Raw genomic sequence first — 23,010 nt, forward strand, 5'->3', positions numbered from 1 at the left:
TTAGCGAGCTATACAGAGTGAAAGATTTCGCCCGGAATTCAGTTCCTCTGGTGAAATACACCGATACTGAATTGTTTGGGGACTAGTTTTTGATAAACTTATGCTGGATTAATATGGAAAAATATCTGAAAAATTGAATAAAACTAGTCTGGAAGCTGTAGTGTGAGTAGTTTCTCACAAAAGCAAAGTGAAATGGTTACAAATAACTGGTTAATAGATTAAACAAAAAACACAGCGCGGTTACAATAGGCCTAACTTACAGTTTGTTGTTTTGTTCAACAATGAGTTACAATATTTCTGACAATAGTTTCAGCTGAAAATTTCTTTTAAATATTTTCTTATTTGAAACAAAATGAATCAGCTGTTCTTTAAATCCATGTTTTATTTCGAATCAGCTACAACCTAAGAGTTATTAGTTCTCTCCTCATAAAACAGCAAATTTTCGTGGTGTAATGTACTACATAAGAATACATCTTATTCAACTTTTATTTAAATTTATTTTACACAACTTACATAATTCTTTTCAGAATTAAATTCTCTACAATTTTTATTGCAAAAAATTATTTGTTTACTGGTCATTAAAGAAAGTTATTGGGCATCAAACGTAGAAGTATGTGTTTTTCTACTTGGATTTTTTGCATATTTCAACTTTTTTCTCAAAAACTACTCACACTGCAGCTTCCAGACTAGTTTTATTCAATTTTTCAGATATTTTTCCATATTAATCCAGCATAAGTTTATCAAAATCTAGTCCCCAAACAATTCAGTATCGGTGTATTTCACCAGAGGAACTGAATTCCGGGCGAAATCTTTCACTCTGTATAGCTCGCTAATGACGCGTTTATGGATATATGTTTATAAGAACTTTTTTCTTATTTTTACCTCCACTACCACGTATTAAATTACTTTACCATAAATAAGAATCACCCTGTATAATATAACTGTGCCTATGTATGATTTGCTGATTTGACGTTGTCTATAACTGTTACCTACTTATGTTGAATGACAATAAAATTATATTTAAATCACAACTTGTTAGTTCAAAATATTTGCTATTTACACTTTAATGTAATAAACTTTTCAATCATATCTATCTTAAATTCTACTCACTATGATCCTTTAAAGCGTTCGAGTAGAATATCCTATTCATTCATAATGAAAGTAAATTTATTGGATGAGGTCAATATTTTTTGTGCATTGAGGTCAATGAGTGCAATATTCAAGTCGTCTAAAGCTCCTATTTCTGAATTTTATCTCATAAATTATCCAAATATTCAGGTATGTCGATATTCATATTCCTAAAGCAGGTTCCAGAGACATGTGTCATTCGGCAAACACCGAGCACCGACTCACCGAATCGCGAGTAGTGTGGATGCAAAGTTGGTAGACAGAAGGTTGGTCACTCATCTAATGTATTGGAGTTGAAATGCAATTGGAGTGGGGGAACTGCAGCTGTGACGTAGGCTGTAGTACAAATTGTAGAACATGTGCTCGATTCTCAATGCATGTCTTCAATGCATAATATTATGTGAATGCAATGCTTCGAATTTATCAAGATCAGTATATTGGTTTTTTTTTATTATCGGTGTATATATTATTATAATTAACAGTCGAATAGAGTAGTGTGTTTAAAAATGCAGTGTTAGGCAATGTTTGCAGTGCGTTATTAGTTTATTATTATTTTGTTATAGATATTAGTTTGTAGTCTTTCTGTGTGCATCATTATGACCGTAATAAAAATCAAACTTTACTTTATTGTAAATAATAAGTTTATGTAAATAGTTAGTTTATTCTTGACCACTTGATAAGTTATTTTCCTGCAATGCCTGCTAGCTGTGCAGTTCAGAGTTGTAAAAATTATTCAGAAAAGTGTTGAAAAAATTGTTTACCGAAGGTCAAATTGCAAGGCTACTGAACAATAAAAGACTGAAATGGAATGAAAGTGATATTGTTTCAGCATTAACACTTTGTTCTTTATCTAGGAGAGCATACAACTTTCTAAGATTGAAAATGAACCATTACCAGGATTGTCAACTCTATCAATGTGGACAAGGAATATTAAATGTCTTCTAGGACTTCAAAAAGAAGTTCTTACATTCATGACAGCAAAATCGAAAGCTATGGAGACGATCGAGAAATTGACTATCTTGAGCTTTGATGAGATGAGTATCGATTCACGTATAGTGTATGACCAAAGAGAAGACCAAATTCTTGGACCACACTCAAAAGCTCAGGTTGTGATTGCGAGTCTTTGTAGGAAATGGAAGCAAATAATAGATTATGCATTTGATCAAAAAATTACAGAAGATATTCTTTTTGAAGTTATTTTTGAACTGTAAAAATCGGACTTCAAAGTTGTTGGTGTAGTGAGTGACATGGGCGGAGGGAACTAAAGTCAATGGAATTCATTGAATGTGACAATTGCAAAATCATTTTTCAATCACCCATCAATCACCTCTCATCATATTTGGGTATTTAATGATGTGCGACATCTTCTGAAATTGCTCAGAAAAAACTTTCTTGATCATGGAATAAATTTTCCCAAAGGTCAACATCCAAATAATCCTGAATGGAGTGATTTTTTTGAATTGGTTGATAAGTTTTTTGATGTGATGAACTCTAGATTTGAGAATGATCGAATAAAACCGTGGCATAGTGCATATGGTGTTGAGTTGACTGAGCAAGAATGCATATTGAATCGATTGGAAGAATTGATTTTTACTTTCCTAGCTCTATTACCATGGTAAGGAAAGTATTGCTTTCCGAAAAAATTAAGGTACCCCAATTTCTAAATTTCTATACGTTTCAAGGTCCCCTGAGTCCAATAAAGTGGTTTTTGGGTATTGGTCTGTATATGTGTATATGAGAGTGTGTGTGGGTGTGTGTGTGTATGTGCGTCTGTGTACACGATATCTCATCTCCCAATTAACGGAATGACTTGAAATTTGGAACGTAAGGTCCTTACAATATAAGGATCCGACACGAACAATTTCGATCAATGCGATTCAAGATGGCGGCTAAAATGGCGAAAATGTTGTCAAAAACAGGGTTTTTCGCGATTTTCTCGAAAACGGCTCCAACGATTTTGATTAAAGTTATACCTGAAATAGTCATCGATAAGCTCTATCAACTGCCACAAATCCCATATATGTAAAAATTTCAGGAGCTCCGCACAATCTATGCAAAGTTTGATTTCAGATTCTCAATTAAGCCTATTAGGCTTCAGATACAATTTAAACAAAAAAAATAGAGCGGAAAAGATTCAGCATGAGAATCTTTACAACTAATGTTCAGTAACAATTTCACCTAAAATTAAATATAAGCTCGAAATTCGAGAAATGTGATTATCCAATTGCAAAGTGTTGGCAACTGTTGATTCTATTAAATGATTCACTATGAAGAGAAAGCACACCTCGTGTGTCTTCAGCGTTATTGCCCTGTCACCAGCTGGCTCAAATCTTTGAATAGTAGACTTGAGATTCGCGGGAACACTAGCGTCAGGTGATCAATTTTCATAACGGCAAGGAAAGTTGTATGAGTGCGCCACACCAGATTTTTGAAATAAGTATGAGAAGTGAAAAATCATTAATGCCATTTCAAAAAGGGATATTGATGACAATATCATCTATGAAGGGACTTTTCAATGATCTACAGAAGTCATATGGTTTGGAATTCATCCTTACCCATAAGCTGAATCAAGATGTGTTGGAGAATTTCTTCTCAAGAATAAGAGGAATTGGAAACCAATACTCTCATCCAACAACAGTGGAATTCAAAAATAGATTAAAAATTTTGATTATTGAGGCAAATCTTCCCTCTATTTCCACTGGAAGCAATGTAGAAGAAGATGGATCAAAATTTCTGACTAGTACAATGCTTCTAAAAATTCCTTTCCAAGAAGCAGAAGTAGAAACTAGATACGATGAAGGCAAAGATTTAAGCTGCAGTTTTGAATAAAATTATGAAGGTACCTTGTTGAACACACAAGAAGAAGAAGCCCTGAAATATGTTGCGTGATATGTAATTCATAAAGAAGCTGATTCCCCCAGTACAAAGAAGCAATGTACTCGAACAGTAATTGGATTGAAGACTTGAGTAGAGGGGGTTTAACATGTCCTACTGATGAATTTTCAAGGATAATTCAACAAGCGAATTACATATTTATGAAAATTTACGGAAATACAGTCTCAAACACAAAGCAAGTGATTGGAAAATATCTGAACATTTTGAAAAAAAAAAACATTTCCAGAAGTGAATGATAGAATCTTACGAAAATTTGGGCGGACAAGAACTTTTATTAGAGTGAAGAAATAAGAAGATATACATTCAGTTTGTACATTCATGCAAGTGAATACAAAATTCAAGGGAACCAAAGAGCATGATATTTGATTGTAAGGTCAAGGTTAGTCTTGGAGAAAAAATGAACAAATGAAATTTTAAATTTGTCTTTTCATCTCGAACTTTCTCGCTAACAAAACTTGCCTACCCGAAAAATTAAGAATTTTCTAGCTTATTAACTTCTTCATATCACGTTTTCAAAATTTTCAAAAACTTCCAACTTTATTTTATTCATACAATTTGAATTAACTTCAAATTCATGTATTAAACTACATCATTAGAATTGGTGATTCATTCGCTTTAAGTACAGAAAATTTCAATGTTCTATCTCAATTGTAGGGGTGTTAAACGACGATGTATTTAAAGCTACAATGAATAAACTGTATGATCAGTGTAGTTACTCATCACTTCTTTATTACACGTGACGTTACGCTGGCGTTCCCCCCACCACTTTGAATCTCACACCTGTGAGTGATCAACCGTCTGTCTACTAATGGTGTGGATGTATGATTGTTTATTCGGCAAGCAGGGAGCATTAGTGCTCGTTGTTTCCTGTTCAGTGTCGGCATTTAGCACACATCAAAGTGGACGAATGTTCGACAAAAGGCGAAATTTGCCTCATCCAAAATTTTGGCTTTGTTCTTGGATCATTTTGTTGTTTGTTTTTGGATTTACATTGAGGTTAAGTGAGGTACACAGGTACTTGCGTAGTTCTTACATGGTCATTTTATACATTAATTTTGTAGATGAGATTTATATTTTATATTGCAGTCTGTACATGATCATCAAGTGATTGATATATCAATCACTTTTGAAATAAAGAAGAAGCTGTGAATATGAATATAAGGATATCAGGAAAAAAATTATCATGATTTTAAATTGGATTACTGTTTGGTTGGCGATTATTTGCTATTGCCAGTGCTAACGAACACGTGCTCGGCAAACCGCCCGGATGTGTGTACATGTCTGACACTCGTTATTCAGCAAATAGCAAGACAAATAGTTTGCCGAGCGCCGAACAATGACGCATGTCTGGAGCTGGCCTATTAGAGCATTCCATTTAATAGAGCAACAGTTTGTAATAAAATAAAAAAACGTGGCATTGTAAAACCACCTAAATTGTGAGCCAAAAATTGCAACCAAGTTTATTTGAGCTACCACTATGATAACAAACTAATTACAATTATCATTCTTGTAAAATTTTAACTCACCTCTAACCAGGTGACACTCCATCTCAAGATGTACGAGAATATTTCATCCAATTTGCATTGTGGCTTATAAGTTGTTGTTATTTTGATAGGAAATTCCTGATCAACCTTCCTGATAGCTTTGTGGCCAAGCTTTGAGACTTCATATTTACGTGTTCCTGGTAGAGACTCGATTTCCTTGATTTGAATTTGCTCATTAAAAGATACAGACTTTCTTTTCGAAATTACTGTACATTGTGGCAAACTGTTTGAATTGTTTGCAGTCGCTGGTGTCGCTAATGGTATCTCTGTAATGGATGCTGATGTAGGCATCTCGTCATTCTCTTTACAGTTTTTATCAACATTCTGTTTGCAAGTGTCGCCGACATTCTGTTCATTTGAAGGTGTTTCATTCTTATTCGAACGGGATTTTCTCAATTTTGGAATTTTGAACGTTTTACTAGTACAGGGCTTACTGCCTACTAAAGAGTCCAATAGTAAATCGGTGCGGTTTTTCCTAGTTAATTTTGCACGCGACTTACCCTTACTGGGCGATGGATCTTTTGCTGGAGCTTCACTCACCAAAGTGCGTGTGGCCTCATCACTCTTATCCAAACTGGCAATACTTTTCAATTTCTTTTTCGATGCTTTCTGTGAATTTGACAACTTTGGCTTCAATGGTGAAGCATTCACTTTTGTGAGGTTAGATCGAGTTTTGCTTTCTTTCGATCTGGTACGTCGATTTGTCTTTAAAGGTTCTGCTTCAACAAGCTTGATTTGCCTTCGAGTAGCTTCATGTCTTTTAGGTTTCAAAGAATTATCCAAATTCTCTTCGTTTTCCTCTCTTTTTTCTTTAGTGGGTTTGATACTTTCTACCTCTTCACTGATATTTTCTTCAGGATCTGCTATTTTCACTTTTTCTTCCTCTTCAGTAGGCGTGATACTTTTACTAACATTTTCGTTACATGAATCTGCTTCTCCACAAATATTTATCAAATGACGCTCATTATAATCGAATTCTTCATCTTCATCTTCTATTTCAATTATCTCAATATCTTCTTCAACAATATTTTCCTTGAAAACTGGTATTTCCACTTGTTTTGGACAGTCAAACGTTTGTGACAAACGATTTATCCAATGACGCTCAGTTTCATCGAATTCGTCATCTTCATCATCTATTTCGATAATTTCTTGATCAGACTCTTTTTCGTTATCATCCTCGTGAATACATTCTTCTTGAACATGATCAAAGATTTGAGAGCATGGGAACTCATCACTTTCGTCATCATTACAAAAAATTACCTCATCCATAGTATAATCCATTTTTTCCTCTTCGTCATTTCTGAGTTTTTTTGAACTCGTGACATCAATGTCTTCCTGGCTGCGGCGCCTTTTTCTGCTCTCTTCTTCCTCTTCACTGGTGCAATGATTGCCACCATTACATCTGGCATTATCATCATCTATTGTGCTTTCCACCATTCGATTATCGTCGTCATCTGCAGCATCATTTGCGGTATTGAGGTTAAGCCTCTGCAAAACTACATAGCACTGCCTCACGGTGGTGTCTTCATTTTCACCATTCATATGCGATCCATCTTCGTTCATACGATTCTGATTCGAGTTTGTTTGCTGAAAAATAAATAATAGGAATTAGGGAAACTATAAAATATAATAAATACCATACACTACAATGTGAAAAGCATATTAATATAGCTTCCCTCAAGTAGCTAATGGCTAGAGGGATTTCAAAATATATGTATACTGGTTTTATTAAAATAAATAGAAAATTGAAATTTTGAACAAAATATGTTTGTCACAGAATTTCTCATTACTCCATTATTTTCAATCAACAAGAAGAATTAGAATTTGAAATTTATTATTTATTTACAATGCGAATAGCACTAATGTAATAACATTGAAAGATAAAATAATAAGGTAGTCCTTGTGCTATTTTTCTTCCAAATTTATAGGTGACAAAGTCCAAGATAAGGTTAGAATTTCACGTGTACAATTTTTATAAAATTTTGGTCCAAAATTAACATTAAAACGAACATTTTATTCTTCTAGTTGACACATATTGTTTGAAAAATTACTCAGACACATATTGTTTGAAAAATTACTCATCTCATTTTTTACTAATCAAAAAATTACTCATCAAATCATCAATCTCTCACTAAACTGTAGTAGGTTTTAGACTCTCGATTCAATACAGGAATGGTAATGCATTTGAAATAAATGCCTAAAGAAGAAACTTCCTTCTGAAGGAATTGATTAGATACCAAAAAGTTACTAAAAACTTTGATATTATAGATTTGAAAAGAAAACTTCAATTTTTATTGTTAATTCTTAGGTTGGATTTCTAACAAGGAATAGTTGGTTCAAACGTGTCAAGAATTGTTTGTTTTACCTCATTAGTTTCTTCACCATTCACGAAGATTACTTTGAACAGACGTCCTGTCACTTCATCAAAAAATGTATCTACACCAAATGATAGGATGTCTCCATCTTCAAGTACAAAATAATCCTTAGGATCTAATGCTGCAGAATTTATGTATGTTCCGTTCGAACTCTGAAAAAGCGAGTAAACTACATTATTTTGGCCAGGATCAATAAATATTAACTAGCTACGAAAGCATTAAAAGAAATGACACATTTCCATATTTACATAAAACAAAGTTTCTTAACACGTCTCCTCTATCACTCAATGGTGATAAAAATATATATTAATCACCACTTTCCCCAATGAAAAGACCTCAAGACTTGTTCAAAGAGTTATCCGATTTTAGATTTGTTTCACTCATCCACGGTTGCATCCAAGGCAGCTAATTTGAGGAAAAGTTGTAATGATCAGTGTAATGCTCTTTTCAACTTCGTGAACTTTCCTTGAACAAAACATATCAACAATCTGGGTTAGGTCTTCTCTTCGGGTCTTCTCAAAACAAATGGTTTTGTTCCTTCTCAGCATAACATTGGATTTATATATTCCTTCAAATTTCATCTTCTTAACATTTATTCTTATACAGAGTGGCGCAGGGAAACGGGAATTTTAAAGTTTACAGCACTGTACAGTCGTTAGTTGAAAATTTTGCACATTTGATGTGAATGCAATTCCATTTAGTAATCAAGATTGGAATGGTGTGGAAAGATTGATAGCGGAGAGAGCATTTAATAAACATTATGCTGCACAGATTACCACATTTGACGTCATAAACGTAATGTAGGGGGTGAAATTTTCATCTTTGCACAAGTATCAACTCAGAGGTTCCCTAACAGAGGGGATAAAAGTACGCACTTTTGCTATGTTTATCTCCTAGCTATTCCCAATTGAGCTGCAATGTCAAAAATAGTGTTCCAGACACCCCCTTAAATTTCATTGTCAAATGATCAATTGGTGCAGCATTGAAAATTTCACCCACTTCATTAAAACTGCTATAACAATGAAAGGAAAACTTAGAATAGTGGAATAATACATCATATCAAAGAGAATTTGATGCTCTACAAACCTTCGAAGAGCATTTATTTCTACGATGCATTGTTGGAGAGATATAAGCCCTGAACGAGCAAAAAATGGATAAAAACCTCTTATTCTAACAATTTTACATAGTCAAGAGCGAATATCACGAAAACTGTTAGAAATATCCTAACAATCTTGGTTGTCTAGATCAACCCATAAAATAAATGGTGCCCGAAGTAATTTAAGCTTATTTTCTATTTTTGGCTCAATCAACAATTTTTTATGTAAAACATAGGGCCACTACTGTGTTTTATACAGATCGCATGTACAAAAATGTAGTTGGTCAAGTATAAAACTCACACAGACCATAGTCAGTTTTTCAATTATTATTTCATTGACTGGCAATAGAACATCTTCAATTTTATCTTGAAAAGCGGTTACACAATAAATCACGGTATACTGTATATAAAATATAACTCACAGAAAAAATACCTTCATTAATAATTACTTGCTAATAATATACTAAATCATTTTTTACTTTTTTACCATTTTTACTAATACTTATTTTTAATAAGTCTGTTACAAATTATTTCACTATTAGTCCAGTCAAATGGTAATTTTTCAGGAAACAGTCCCAACAGAATTTCTCTCGTCGGTTTGATATGTATTTTGGGGCAATTTTACATTGTCAAGAGCGAATATCACGAAAACTGTTAGAAATATCACAAAACTCCACTGAACAAACATTGTACAGTATTTATCAAGCTTCATTTTTGAATATATAGTCATTTAGGTAGAACGCATTTTTCCCAAGATATAAGCGTGGAAGCAAAAAGCTAAAAAATTCAACTTTAAACCACCCTCATCCCTTTATTACATGAGGTAGGGATGACGACTTTTGATATGTTCTTCTCCAAACTAGTAGTCTCAACAAAGCTGCAAAGTCATAAATTGTGTTCAAAACATTTCCTCCAAATTCCTTTGTCAATTGATCTATTGTTGCAAAACTGAAGATTTCACACCCAACACTGTAGCTGGTGCAAGTCATAGGGAAATGCGTAAGAGTGTGAAATTAATACATAAAAATAAAGAGAATTATAATGCTCTATAAGTTCATGAACAGCTTGGATTTCTTCAATTGATTCTTAAATAGTTATAACAGCAAAAATAACAAAAATTGAAGGGAAACGTTGTTTTTTCAAAAATATCACACCTTCAAAAGCGGATATCTCGAAACCTATAGAAGATCTAGAGAAAGTTATTGGATGAATATTGTAGGAAATTATGTAAGCTTCAATTTTGTATGAAACAGTTATGTTCGTAGGTTAGTTTTCGAGTTATATGCGAGAAACCAAAAAATAGTACCTTTGAACCACCCCCACCAACCACAGGGGGTAGGAGTGGGGACTTTTGATAAGTTTACCTCCTTACTACTCTGCACAGAGTTGTACATTAACAGAACTGCGGGGTCAAAAATTGCCTTCCAAACTTTTCCCTCTATAACCTATCCTTGACTGGACTATTCCCCAATATTCGCTACACTTATTCCATAACAGGCTGTGAATGCCGAATGAAAACACATATTTTGTATACAGTCTTATAAAAAGTAAGGCATTTTTTTATTGTAGGAGCATAAGCATGATGAATCCATGCCATTACATTGATAATTTACTATTTTATCAATGTAATCGTCGAAATCACATTATTTCAAAATTGTTCTACTTTATCAAAATTTACAAAATATTTCAAAATTTACTATTTTATCAATGTAATAGTCGAAAAAACATTATTTCAAAATTGGTCCGTTTCCTTGCGCCCCCTGTATTATTTTATAATTCCTTTAGACTTATATCCTAGAATTTTTTATAATTGTGAAAAGTAAACTTTTTTTTGAACGTCCATATATTTGATATTATTTCTAATTTGTAAACTTCATTGGATCATGAATAGAAAATAATTTGTAAATAAATCTCATTATGAATGCAAATATAGAAATAAGACTAGATTTCTATACAATTATAATCATTTAATCCTCTAGAGAAACATAGTTAGCCTAGGTTTTGATAGTAGAATAAGATAGCTCACCCCCAGGTCTCTAACATATGCTGAACCATCTTCTTCAACGCTAATTTCGGCATGTCGACGTGATATAAACGAATTATCAAGGGTTATTTGGCAGCACCTGGGATCCCTACCCACTATCGTCTGAAACAGAAGAAAAGCTATGAAAAAAGCAAGGTAGTGATGTAAAAAGGTGTAATAAGGCCTGTTGGTCCTTCCCCAATTATTTTAATGAATTATTTTGTGTAAAATTGAAAAAAGAATAGAGTCGTTGCAACTGTAGTCGTTTCATTCATAGGTAAAATTACGCCTGGTATTTATTGCATCATTCCAACAGTCACCTACCACATGTGGAAGGAAGTGAAAAGGTGAAAACAATAAAAAAGTTCTTTGGAGTAGCAATTCACCTGAGACTAAAGCACAGTCGAAACGGTAAGGAAGTCTAATAATCAGAGGGAGCTATATAAAACGATTCATGAGAATAAAAGAAGAAATAAATATTAAACCGGTAACTGGGAGACTATGTTGTGCAGACGTGTTAATAAATCAAAGAATTTTAAAATCATACGGCCTATTATTTAAGCTAATTAAAAATTTAGAGGAGTTTTAAAATGTAAATTAAAAACTCATATTTGAGTTTCAAGATTTAAAGGAATTGAGAAATTCTAAAATCCCCAGCACTCGGGGACATTAGTGGCCTTCACTACTGGTCACAAGTGACCGCCCTCACAAAAGCCCGTCAAAAGGCCACATCACTGTCCGACGACCGTTTTGGCCTGTGAATTGGGCCTAAAACATAAATTACACCAGAGACAGCTGTAACTCAAGAAACAACCTCATAGAAACCTGTAATAAACACAACCAAACTCACCCTCGGCTGGAGTTTAAGTTCTACTTTATTGCTATTACATTTTTCTTCATATAACTTATGTTATTATTTTACACTTTTAAATGTTTTATTTATTGGGATGTTTAAAAATAGCTATTTATGTTTTAAGAGCGTAATGCGCGACTTTATCGCTCGCGCAAAACAGTTATCACGCGATAATTTTGCAAGAGCGATAAAGAAGCATTACGCGCGAGTTATATACAAAATTTTTTCTACAACTGCCCAAACCTGTAAAATTACTTATATCGACGGAGTTACAATTACCGACTTTTTAGGTTAAGATCTGTCCTTTTGGCGAGCTGCTTACCATCAGCTAGCTGTTTGGCGAGTGTAAAGAAACTCTTCTGCGTATGCGCGAATGATTTGCGAGCGTAAAGAAAATTTAGTGCGCATGCGCGGATGGTTAGCGAGCGAAAAATAGATTCTCCTCAGAAATGAGCTGTTTTACGAGGAGAATTGAGTATGTAAATTCTTTTTTTATGCGCACTTGTAGAAAAAATAAACTTTTTTTAGGAAAAATCTAGCAATATTTCATTACTTGAAGCCGCTTGCCAGCCACATTTTCATAACTTTTGTTATCTTATCATAACTTTTGTTTGCCTACTTGTTTTCTTGTTGAGTGCTCAGTCTAGCGTCTGGGGTGTTTACCAACTCTCTACCAATACTCTAGGGTAGGGCATTGTTCCTGGGCAGAAAATATATCTAAATATCATATTTAAGTAGTCCGGAAGTCTTCATTTACTCACACAGCGGCCATTTTGCTTTTTTCACTATTTTTTACAAGTAATGGTTGACCATACAAAATTTAAACTTTGCACAATCATTAGATACAAAAAGATTTGCTTTAACTGAAGACTTCCGGACAATTCAAATATGATATTTAGATATGTTTTGTACCCAGGAACAATGCCCCACCCTAGAGTATTGGTAGGGAGTTCGTAAACACTCTGTATAGCGTCGCAATATCAAAACTGATACCGCTGAGCTCTCAGATTGAGAACAACACGACAAAAGTTGTAATGTGGACAGTATCAACTGTTTGTACTTGTAATAGTTTATTTCGCACCTAGGGCCGAAAATGAGACTTCCCCGGCTCGAAATCGGTTTTTAAGTCAGAGGCCGTACGCCGAGGACTGGAAAAGATTGAGAGCCGGAAATACATTTTTGCCTGTGGTGCGAAAGTTATTTTTTCTACAACTGCGCGTCTGCGCGTAAAAAAAGAATTTACATACCCAATTCTCCTAGTTAAACAGCTTATTTCTGAGGAGAATCTACTTTTTCGCTCGCTAACCATCCGCAGTAAATTTACTGCATGCACAGTAAATTTTCTTTACGCTCGCAAATCATTCGTGCATGCGCAGAAGAGTTTCTTTACGCTCGCCAATCAGCTGATGGTAAGCAGCTCGCCAAAAGGACAGATCTTAACCTAAAAAGTCGGTAATTGTAACTCCGCCGATATAAGTAATTTTACAGGTTTGGGCAGTTGTAGAAAAAAATGTGTATGTAATTCGAGCGTAATGCTTCTTTATCGCTCTTGCAAAATTATCATGCTCCGCTTCGCGTCGCGTGATAACTGTTTTGCGCGAGCGATAAAGTCACGCATTATGCTCTTAATACATAAATAGCTATTTCACCACACAAAAAAATAAAACAATATAATATATATGATAATAATTTTGTTTATTAGGCACTTCCAAAAGCAAAACTGAATGGTCATAGCTCTAGCAAATCTGAGGTAATCTGAATATCAGAAATAATTGTCCAAGTATTTATATATTTTTTCATTTTCAGTGGATACAATTACAAATCATAATTATTATAAATATGATCGGGAAAGAACAACAGGCAGGGCCCAAAACTATTCTGTTCCTAAATTTTGATAATGAATAGCATGTCCGAAAGAAATAGTTTTTTTTAGTAGTTTTAAGTAGTTCCAAAATTATCCTCCAGGTTTAGTGGTAATCGAGTAGGCCTACTTAAGCTGGGTTTGGTTTGGGTAGATTTCAATGTCTAAATAACCCAAAGTTTTTTTGATCAGCTGTTTTAACGCACTTAAAATTTGGACAATCTGAATGTCAACAATGCTTGTTATCGTCAACTGCGGAAGTTGAGGTTAGAAGTCCTCTCGTACTCTAAAAATCAAATTTTAATAGTTTATAATATTTCTTATTTTGTATTTCATTCATCCAAATAAAATGATAGCTTCTTTTTGCAGCATACTTTATTCAATCCTTGAAGCATAAACTAATTCCGTTTTATAATAAACTATTTGTAGAAACGTTCAGCACCAAGGAATTTGTCCAAGTAGTTCCAAAATTATCCACCAGGTTTCGTGGCAGACGCAGTACTATGAGGTTAGAGGTTAGATTCTATTTTACTCTGAAAATTGAATTTAAATAGTTTATAATATCTTATTGTATTTTATTCATCCAAATAGAATGATAGTATCTAATTGCAAAATACTTTATTCAATATTCTAGAAGCATAAACTGATTCAGTTTCATAAACTATTTTTCGCCCCACTTGGATGTAATGAGCTGGTTTTCGTGCGTCATATGGAGGCCGAAAATGATTGTTTTCTGACCAGGCCGGTAAAAGTTTTACGGCCCTAGGGCTGTAAAATAACCTTGAAGTCAGCTGATTCTGATTTGATGTGAACGTGTTTACAAAATGGTTTATGAAACGGAATCAGTTTATGCTTCTACAATTGAATAAGTATTCTGCAATAAGATACTATCATTTTATTTGGATGAATAAAATACAGATAAGATATATATTATAAACTATTCAAATTAGATTTTCAGAGTAGGATACAACTTCTAACCTAAACTTCCGAGGTCAATGACAACAAGCATTGTTGACGTTGACATTCAGATTGGCCAAATTTCAAGTGTGCTAAAACAGCTGATCAAAAAACTTCATTATTTGTGTTTATTATTCAAGAATCAAAACATTTATAATAATATCATCTTATTGTCATTTGGAAGAATAAAAAGTATAAACTCAACCTCTTACATAATTGAACATAATCTTTTAGGTTATTTAGACAAATCAGAATAAAAAATAAAAATACTTGGACAATCTAATATTCAGATTACCTCAGATTTGCTAGAGCTATGACCTTCCTGTTTTGCTTTTGAAAGTGCCTAATAAACAATATTATTCTCATATTTATACCGGTATTGTTTATTTTTCTGTGTGGCGAAAAATAACGTTCTCACCATGGGCTAAAATGTTTTTCCGGCTCTCAATCTTTTCTAGTCCTCGGCCTACGGCCTCGGACTTGAAAACCGATTTCGAGCCGGAAAAGTCTCATTTTCGGCCCTAGGTGCGAAATATACTATTGTAAACACGTTCACATCAAATCAGAATCAGCTGACTTGAAGGTTATTTTACAGCCCATAAAAATTTTACCGGCCTGGTCGGAAAACAATCATTTTCGGCCTCCATATGATGCACGAAAACCAGCTCATTACATCCAAGTGGGGGGAAATAGTTATTTGTGCAACTAGTGTGCAAAGTGACAGTTTGCTGCACCGAAAGAAACGTTTATGCCCGAGCCGTAGGCGAGGGCGGAATGGCTTCTCGAGTGCACAGAGGAACTTTGCTCACATATTTCACATTAAACTTTTCCTACAGTTACCATTGAATATGAAAAGTGGTTGATTGAATGATTATGGGTAAAATGATGGCTGAAATCCATCAAATGTTTGTGTGTGTGTGATGCTGTTATTTATAGCAACCTTAATTCATTTAAAAATTAATAATCCAATTGAAGTTGAAAATTCTAAGCCAAAGTTCTAATTTTATTCATTCAAGAATCAGAAAAAATACAGATAGAACAAAAAATTTGCATTCAAAATACACGCCAACAGCTGATTGAGATGGCTGCAAGATGGCTGAACCGACAAGCGCGCGACCTAGTGGGAAGAATCATACCAAAGTTTGTTTCATCCAGCTACTGAAACAGGATTCAGAAATTTAGACTTTTGCTCAAATTGCATGCTCAAAGTAAACTGATAAATATTTATAAAAATAACATAGACAACAGAGAATATTTATTGTAGTATTGTTGTTTATCATTTTTATTTATATGAATATTGAATGGTAATCATTTAACCTAAAAATTCGAATTTTATAATGTATATTTGCTACTTTTCTCATTTCTTACAGTTGAAATAATAATTATCAATAGAAAAGAACTATTATTTAACTATTATTAAATGATGAGAATTCGTAAATGATGATTATTTAATTATGATTTAGATGAACATTATTCTTGTTTTGGATTTCTAGATTGGGATTATATCATAAATGTAGGGTAGCCATTGAAATGATTCTTATCTAAATCTAACCACAGTCATTGTTAACAACTTAATTTTTGTTTTCGTGCACTAATCCTCCATATAACCCACCAACTATTTTGTGTTGCCATATTGCAAATCTGGAGTGCAGAAAATTTTTTCCCACACTAGAGCGGAAAAGTGAATCTTTGAGTATTGTAATCAGTACAGGAACAGCAACTTTCCGAGGTAGCTGTAGGAAAAAATAATAACAGGACAATTGTGCTTTTAAGCACGAACATGCACTCAATATACCATAAAATACATATTTCACAGATATCCCTCAACAGTTAAAACAATAATTGTGGTACTGGTAGGCTTACAATTTCATCACTTTGCAAACACAAGATATTTCACTTCTATCGTAGACTTTCTGGCAAGTGGACAACTTAATTATAATACACACACATTTTCAACAAAATTAGTACACTATCATTATAGTACTATGAACCATTTAGAAGCTTACATTTAAAAGATAAATATTGTTGGGTTGGAAAATGGGATATGACAACATATTGGCTCACTTTGCTGGGCTGCATTTTTCATTTTAACTTGCTTTCTTCTGTCAAAAAGTCAGTGGGCTCTTGTTGCAATTATTGTAATAGACTGATTGATTCCAACTGTGTAGCTTAGGGTTGCAAAATTATTTGTAAATTATTATCAGAATGAATATAAATATCATTTCCCACATGGAGACATGATCTAAGATACTGTAAGAATTATTGTATTTCATTCTAGTACTTTGAAATTAGAGATAGAAATTGTGTTGCATATTCATACTTTTTCACTAATGAAATTAAACTTGAATTTTTAAAAACACTTATAACGTGAAAATGCACTTACTATTAGTAGTGAGGATCGTTTCGACCTGGTGTGGGTGGGTCATCATCAGACTGTCTGATCAGAGTATTTGGTAAGTGAATTTTCACTTTATAAGTGTTTTTAAAAATTCAAGATAAGAAATTATTGAGATAACATAAAAAATATTCCTGTCTAACTTTTTCAAGTAGTCTATCAGTCTCCTTGAGAAATCTGGGAGAACGCATTGAAAACGCAATAAAAAACTGGAAACCCCCCTCAAACTCAGCATTACCTAGGCTGAACCAAATTTAGACTTTAAAGTTCCTAAAACCCTGAGAAAAATCACTACAAATGCAAAATTAATACTAAGCCTATATTCATCGTTAATTTACCGCCCTCTTTACAATAATCTCTTACACCCTACCTGAATCTGTTCACCAAATTTCTAAAAAATTCTGAAAAACTACTTTTTGCGTACCGTACCTTTGGCGAAATTATACAGAGTGGGTGAAAAGTCTGATAAAGGCTTAATATCTCATACACAAAGGTTATTTGACAGAGGGTGTGATTGAGGATCCTACTCAACTTGAAAATACTACTTTATTACGACTTCAAAAATCTGGTCCGCCATCTTGGATCCGCCATATTGAATGCAACTTTATTTTTTTAAATGGGAAGGCTGTCATGTGATACATTATTTTGATACAAAATTTCAAGAAAAAATGAATGGTGAAAACCGCACATTGATATCTCAAACCGTTGAGAAGATATTCACATTATATTCAATATCAGGCATATCAGAAATTAAATACACAAGTGGTATTGATTAATAATGTGAATATCTTCTGAACGGTTTGAGATATCAATGTGCGGTTTTCACCATTCATTTTCTATTGAAATTTCGTATCGAAATCATGTATCGCAAGACCACCTTCCTATTAAAAAAAAAAGTTGCATTCAATAATTCAATATGGCAGATCCAAGATGGCGGAACAGATTATTGAAGTCATAGTAAAGTAGTATTTTCAAGTTGAGTAGGATCCTCAATCACACCCTCTGTCAAATAACCTTTGTGTATGAGATATTAAGCCGTTATCAGACTTTTTTCTCTCCTTTCTGCTTTGAATAATATTGATTAATAATGTGAATATATTCTGAACGGTTCAAGATATCGATATGCGGTATCCACCTTCCTATTTAAAAAAAAAGTTGCATTCAATATGGCGGACCAGATTTTTGAAGTCATAGTAAAGTAGTATTTTCAATTTGAGTAGGATCCCCAATCACAACCACATCAAATTACCTTTGTGTATTACAAAGGTAATTACCAAGGCTTTTGATTCTATAGACCGCTCCATCTTGATGAGAAAACTGTATAAATATGGTATTGCTGGGATAGCTCATTCATGGATCAATAGCTACTTGTCTGAGCGTAAACAGATTGTGAGTATCAACAATACATATAGTAATGTTCAGGGAATAGACTATGGAGTAGTCCAGGGTAGTACTCTTGGTCCGGTTCTATTTCTCCTGTACATTAATGACATAATCGAAAGCAATATTTTGGGGAAAATTTTGTTATTTGCTGACGACACTGCTGTGTATTTTGAGGGGGATAGCTGGAGAGAAGTGTACAGGACCGCAAATAGTGGTGTAGTGAGACTGAAAAAGTGGTTTATATCCTTAGTATGAATATTAGTAAAACCAAAGTCATGCCTATTTTTCTTCACAAAAAACGTGCCCCACCTCCCCAGTTGGATCTTAAACTTCACATGTGTGGTCGTGAGTGGGATGTTGAATGTGTTGCAGGTCAATTGAGTCTGTAAATGAAATAAAATATCTGGGTATCATTTTTGATAATAGACTGAGTTGGATGCAGCACATAGCCTACTTGAAAAATAAGTTGAGAAAGTTGATCTTCGTTTTCTCTAAATTACATGGTATCCTCAATGTTAAAGAATTAAGAATGGTATATTTTTCATTTGCTCAATCCATCATGACATACGGTATTATTGCATGGGGCGGTGCATGTGATGTATACATTAAAGAATTATCTATAACTCAGAAAGCAATTATCAAGGCTGGACTAGGTCTGGAAAGGACTTATTCATCAGATCTCTTGTTCAATTTTTTCAATGTTCTCACTATAAAAAAACTTTTCATCAAATCTGTTATGACCTATGCATTTAAAAATAAGATTGTTTTCAATAATTCCTCTCAACACAATTACCTGACCCGCGGCTCATATCTCCATCATTCTGGTGTTTCACGTAATATGAGATCTGTCTGCGACAGAAATGTGACATATCTGGTTCACGTAATTCTGCGGAATGCACCTTTGTTTGTTAGTCAGCCGGGGGATTGCTCAATATACCAATACAAAAATATTGCGGGGGTGGTTATCTGCCTCAAATAACGACGAATGTGATCTGATTTTGAGATCTGCGTACGTCTAGCCCCGCTGCGCGCAAACGCGGTTGGTTAAACTCCAAGCTTTCGCTTCAAATTATTCTACTGTAGACCTATATTCTATACAAAATTTATTCCTCTATATATTTATTATTTTGAGCTTCCAATTTTCATCTTCTCTACCTCTATCAGTAATCAACCAATGAATTTAAATGCATCTAACAGCCATTTTAGAATGTTGGTGTGTGTGTATGTGTGTGGTGTGTGTGTGGCTGTCTTCCCCCTCCCTGTATGTGTGAGTTGTATGTGTGTAGTTGTGCTACAATATTTCTATGATTGAATAATAATTTCTATTATTTAACATATCATAATTCAATTTACTTCTTTATTTAAGTTATTCTTTTCATTTCAATACAATGTACCTAGCCAAATCTAATTTCCAGGAATTTCTCTCAAGTTATAATAATTAAAATAATGTAATCACGAACTCAAACAACTCACAAACAGACCTGCGTGTCCATGTGAGTGTTGTTTCAATTATATCTTTTTATATATTGTTTATACTGTAAATGTTGGAAACAAATAAATTTGATTTGATTTGATTTGTATGGGATATTAAGCTCGAACTTTTCACCCACCCTGTATAACCATTTAACGCGAAATTGCAAACCCTATTGTAATGTGTATATAAAATTTGAAAATTTTGTGTTCATCAATCGAAAAAGCTGAGAAACGTTATTGTAGTGTGTTGCCTTGCACGCCGCCTGCAGAAAATAGTGAACGCAGAAGTATCATTGGAAGTCTATCATGGATGCTTCCACAGTGTATTAAATTAAGGTATCGTATTCTGGGAAAATTGCTCAGAAACAGAGTATTCTTAGTAAAAAATAATATATTAATAATTACAAGTGGTGCAAACTACATCAAACATTGTAGAGTAATATTCGCAAGATTGCAAATGTTAAGATTAACTGATGAAAATGAAAAAAATTCTTCATTAGACGGAGTTATGTATAGCCTACTGATGTATACATATTGGAGTCAGCAACTACAATATTGAAATATCCGGAATATTTTGAAAGGATTTCCAGCATTCATCAACACAATACAAGAAAGAGTGAGAACATCCACATCGACAGGCAAAGAACAACACTAGCCATGTCTAGTGTTAAGCTGCGTACACATATTCGCACTTCCAACCAGCACCGAGCACGCTCCTCCCTCGTACCACCATCGAACCACAGTCGCTCCGCCCACGCACCCATCATGAACGTTACGGAAGATGTTAGATCTTTTCGCGTTCCCCGGTCAAACCACTGTTGCTTCCCGGTCGATCATCAATCGCTCTGCTGGAGTGACGTTCCGTTGCGGAGCAGAGCGAAAGTCTGTACGCACCTTTAGAAACGTGCAAGGAAGGTGTAAACCAAGCTTCCCTTGGAGATACGAAGGTGCAGAGATCCGGTGAGCTTCAGGAAATCCTTGAAGACCCATTTACACAAAGGAATTACTACTCCATGAAGGAGTTTTGGGAGGACGTCTGACCTCCAGATAAAACAGACAAAAATGACGACCACAGCTGTTAAGCTTCCCTTGATAACACTACAAGTATCCAAGTAAGTATACAATAAGTAGACAAACGCTGTAAATACCAATTTTAGGCGTAACTTTGACATAATTTCAAGGCTCTTCCATATTTTACACAACAATATTGTACAATTGAGCTGAGACTATGTACCAAACTTGAGCATTTTCTGTCAATCAGTTATTGAAGACGCTGAGAAAACGCAAAAAAAAAACACTGAAAAATCGCTGAAAAGCCGCCGATTTTGGGCTTATCTTGGACGAAATTTTGTAACCCTTCCAAGATAAAATTTCCAGACCCTAGCAAAATGCGGAGAAAACGAAGAATGTATCCAAAATATAACTCTCCAAGGATTCAAAATTTATTTAATTTTTAGAAATTTAGTGAAAAGATTGAATATTTCGGGGAAGGGGGGACTACCTCTCCTGGCTACATCCTTGTGGCAATGCTGCTTCCTATCGGCAACGCTGTTCTCCTATCTTTCTCCACGGCTATCATAGACCTCACAATAGAAATTATTTACATGAATGTGTAATACCGATATTAGGCCTACTACTAATGAGGCGTAGGCTCTACTCTACATGAGTATAAGTTGGGTTACTAGTAAATTTTAATGGGGTGGAGTGGCAATTTATAAAAATTACAACAACCAATAAGAGACAAAAAAGAAAAGACATGAATCTGAGTAAAAACAAGAAGAGGGGATTCATTGTAGCAAAAATTCAACAGACTGACGAAAAAAGAAAAGAACTATGGAAAATCATAAATGAAGAAAGATGAAAAAAAATACTAAACTACTAAGGACAATGTGGATGTTAACACACTGATCGCCGGCACTATCATAGACCCGTAGGCTACCATGTTTGTAACATAATGAATTGTGCATTTATTGAGTCACCGATAGAGGGATGGAGGCGGCAGTGAGGGACTGCATAGGGGAAATGACTGTTTAGGGAAAGCAGACACAACAGTAGTACGCAGTGAATTTTGATCAAGCCATCACATGCGCTCAACTGAGCAGAATAATTAAGAAGGCCAATAACTCTTCAGGACACGATGAAATTACTGGAAAAAATATAAAATATTGTGAAGAAGAACTAAAACTACCACTGATAGACATTTTCAATACATCCTTTGATCAGGCAGTATTTCCAAAAAGCCTAAAGATATCTAGAATCTTTCCTAAATTTGAAAAAGGTGACAAAACTGACCCTAAAAATTATAGAACAATTGCCAACCTTCAACAACATCATAAAATATAGAACTGAAGGAGTTGAAACAGTACTTCTTGAGGAGACCATATTATACCGTTTATGATCAATTGATTGAATACTTAAAAACAAAAAAAAAGTAATATCGGTACACCAGCATGGCTTTAGAAGAAGGCGCAGCACATCAACGGCAGAGTTGTGGAATAGTATAAAAAATTTGTGAGAATAAAAACAGTGTCCAGCCTATTTATTGACCTGCAAATAGCCTTTGACAACAAAGCTGAGCTGGGAAACCCTAAAACAAAAACTGAAAAAGCTCAAAATAGAGGGAAAGGCACTACAGTGGCTGGAGGACTATTTATCTGACTGGAAGCAATAAGTTGAAATCAAACAGACATCCTACAGTATGAATCCTCTCTCCGGACCAATATCCAATATCCTAAGTCTTGATCGTTAGCCAGGTGTTCCCGGATAGATTGCGTCAAAAAATAAAAAACTTTAGTAAAGGACCGTTAGTAAAGGCGTACGGTATCAATCCTAGACCACTACTTTTTTAATGTATGTCAGCGATATTCCAATAGAAATTGAAAGTAGAAAAAACTGCATATTATTCGCGGAAGACACTACAATTCTAGAACATCACAAAAATCAGGATCCAATTGATCTAGAAGTCTAATAGATGCAACCATTAACGGTAATAAATTGAACCTAATAATAAAGAAGCCATTACATAAA

At 34.3% G+C, this 23,010-nt stretch overlaps 1 protein-coding gene and 1 long non-coding RNA gene across 3 annotated transcripts in view; one reads left to right on the forward strand and one right to left on the reverse strand.

Annotated features, from left to right (window-relative positions):
* Positions 1–23,010, forward strand: part of LOC120351306 — a 198,948-nt gene that overhangs the window by 59,737 nt on the left and 116,201 nt on the right. The window lies entirely within an intron of this gene.
* The window catches only part of LOC111045598 (helicase SEN1), a 67,088-nt gene that overhangs the window by 41,574 nt on the left and 2,504 nt on the right, over positions 1–23,010 (reverse strand). For both annotated transcript variants that reach the window (XM_039428062.1, XM_039428061.1), the window contains exons 2-4: positions 11,065–11,184; positions 7,933–8,094; positions 5,550–7,154 (exon numbers count right to left, since the gene is read on the reverse strand). In XM_039428062.1, coding sequence (XP_039283996.1) covers positions 5,550–7,154; positions 7,933–8,094; positions 11,065–11,184 — 1,887 coding nt within the window. The remainder of the gene's footprint in view (positions 1–5,549; positions 7,155–7,932; positions 8,095–11,064; positions 11,185–23,010) is intronic.

This window comes from Nilaparvata lugens, chromosome 5 (genome assembly GCF_014356525.2).
Source record: "Nilaparvata lugens isolate BPH chromosome 5, ASM1435652v1, whole genome shotgun sequence".
Taxonomy (NCBI): Eukaryota; Metazoa; Arthropoda; class Insecta; order Hemiptera; family Delphacidae; genus Nilaparvata; species Nilaparvata lugens.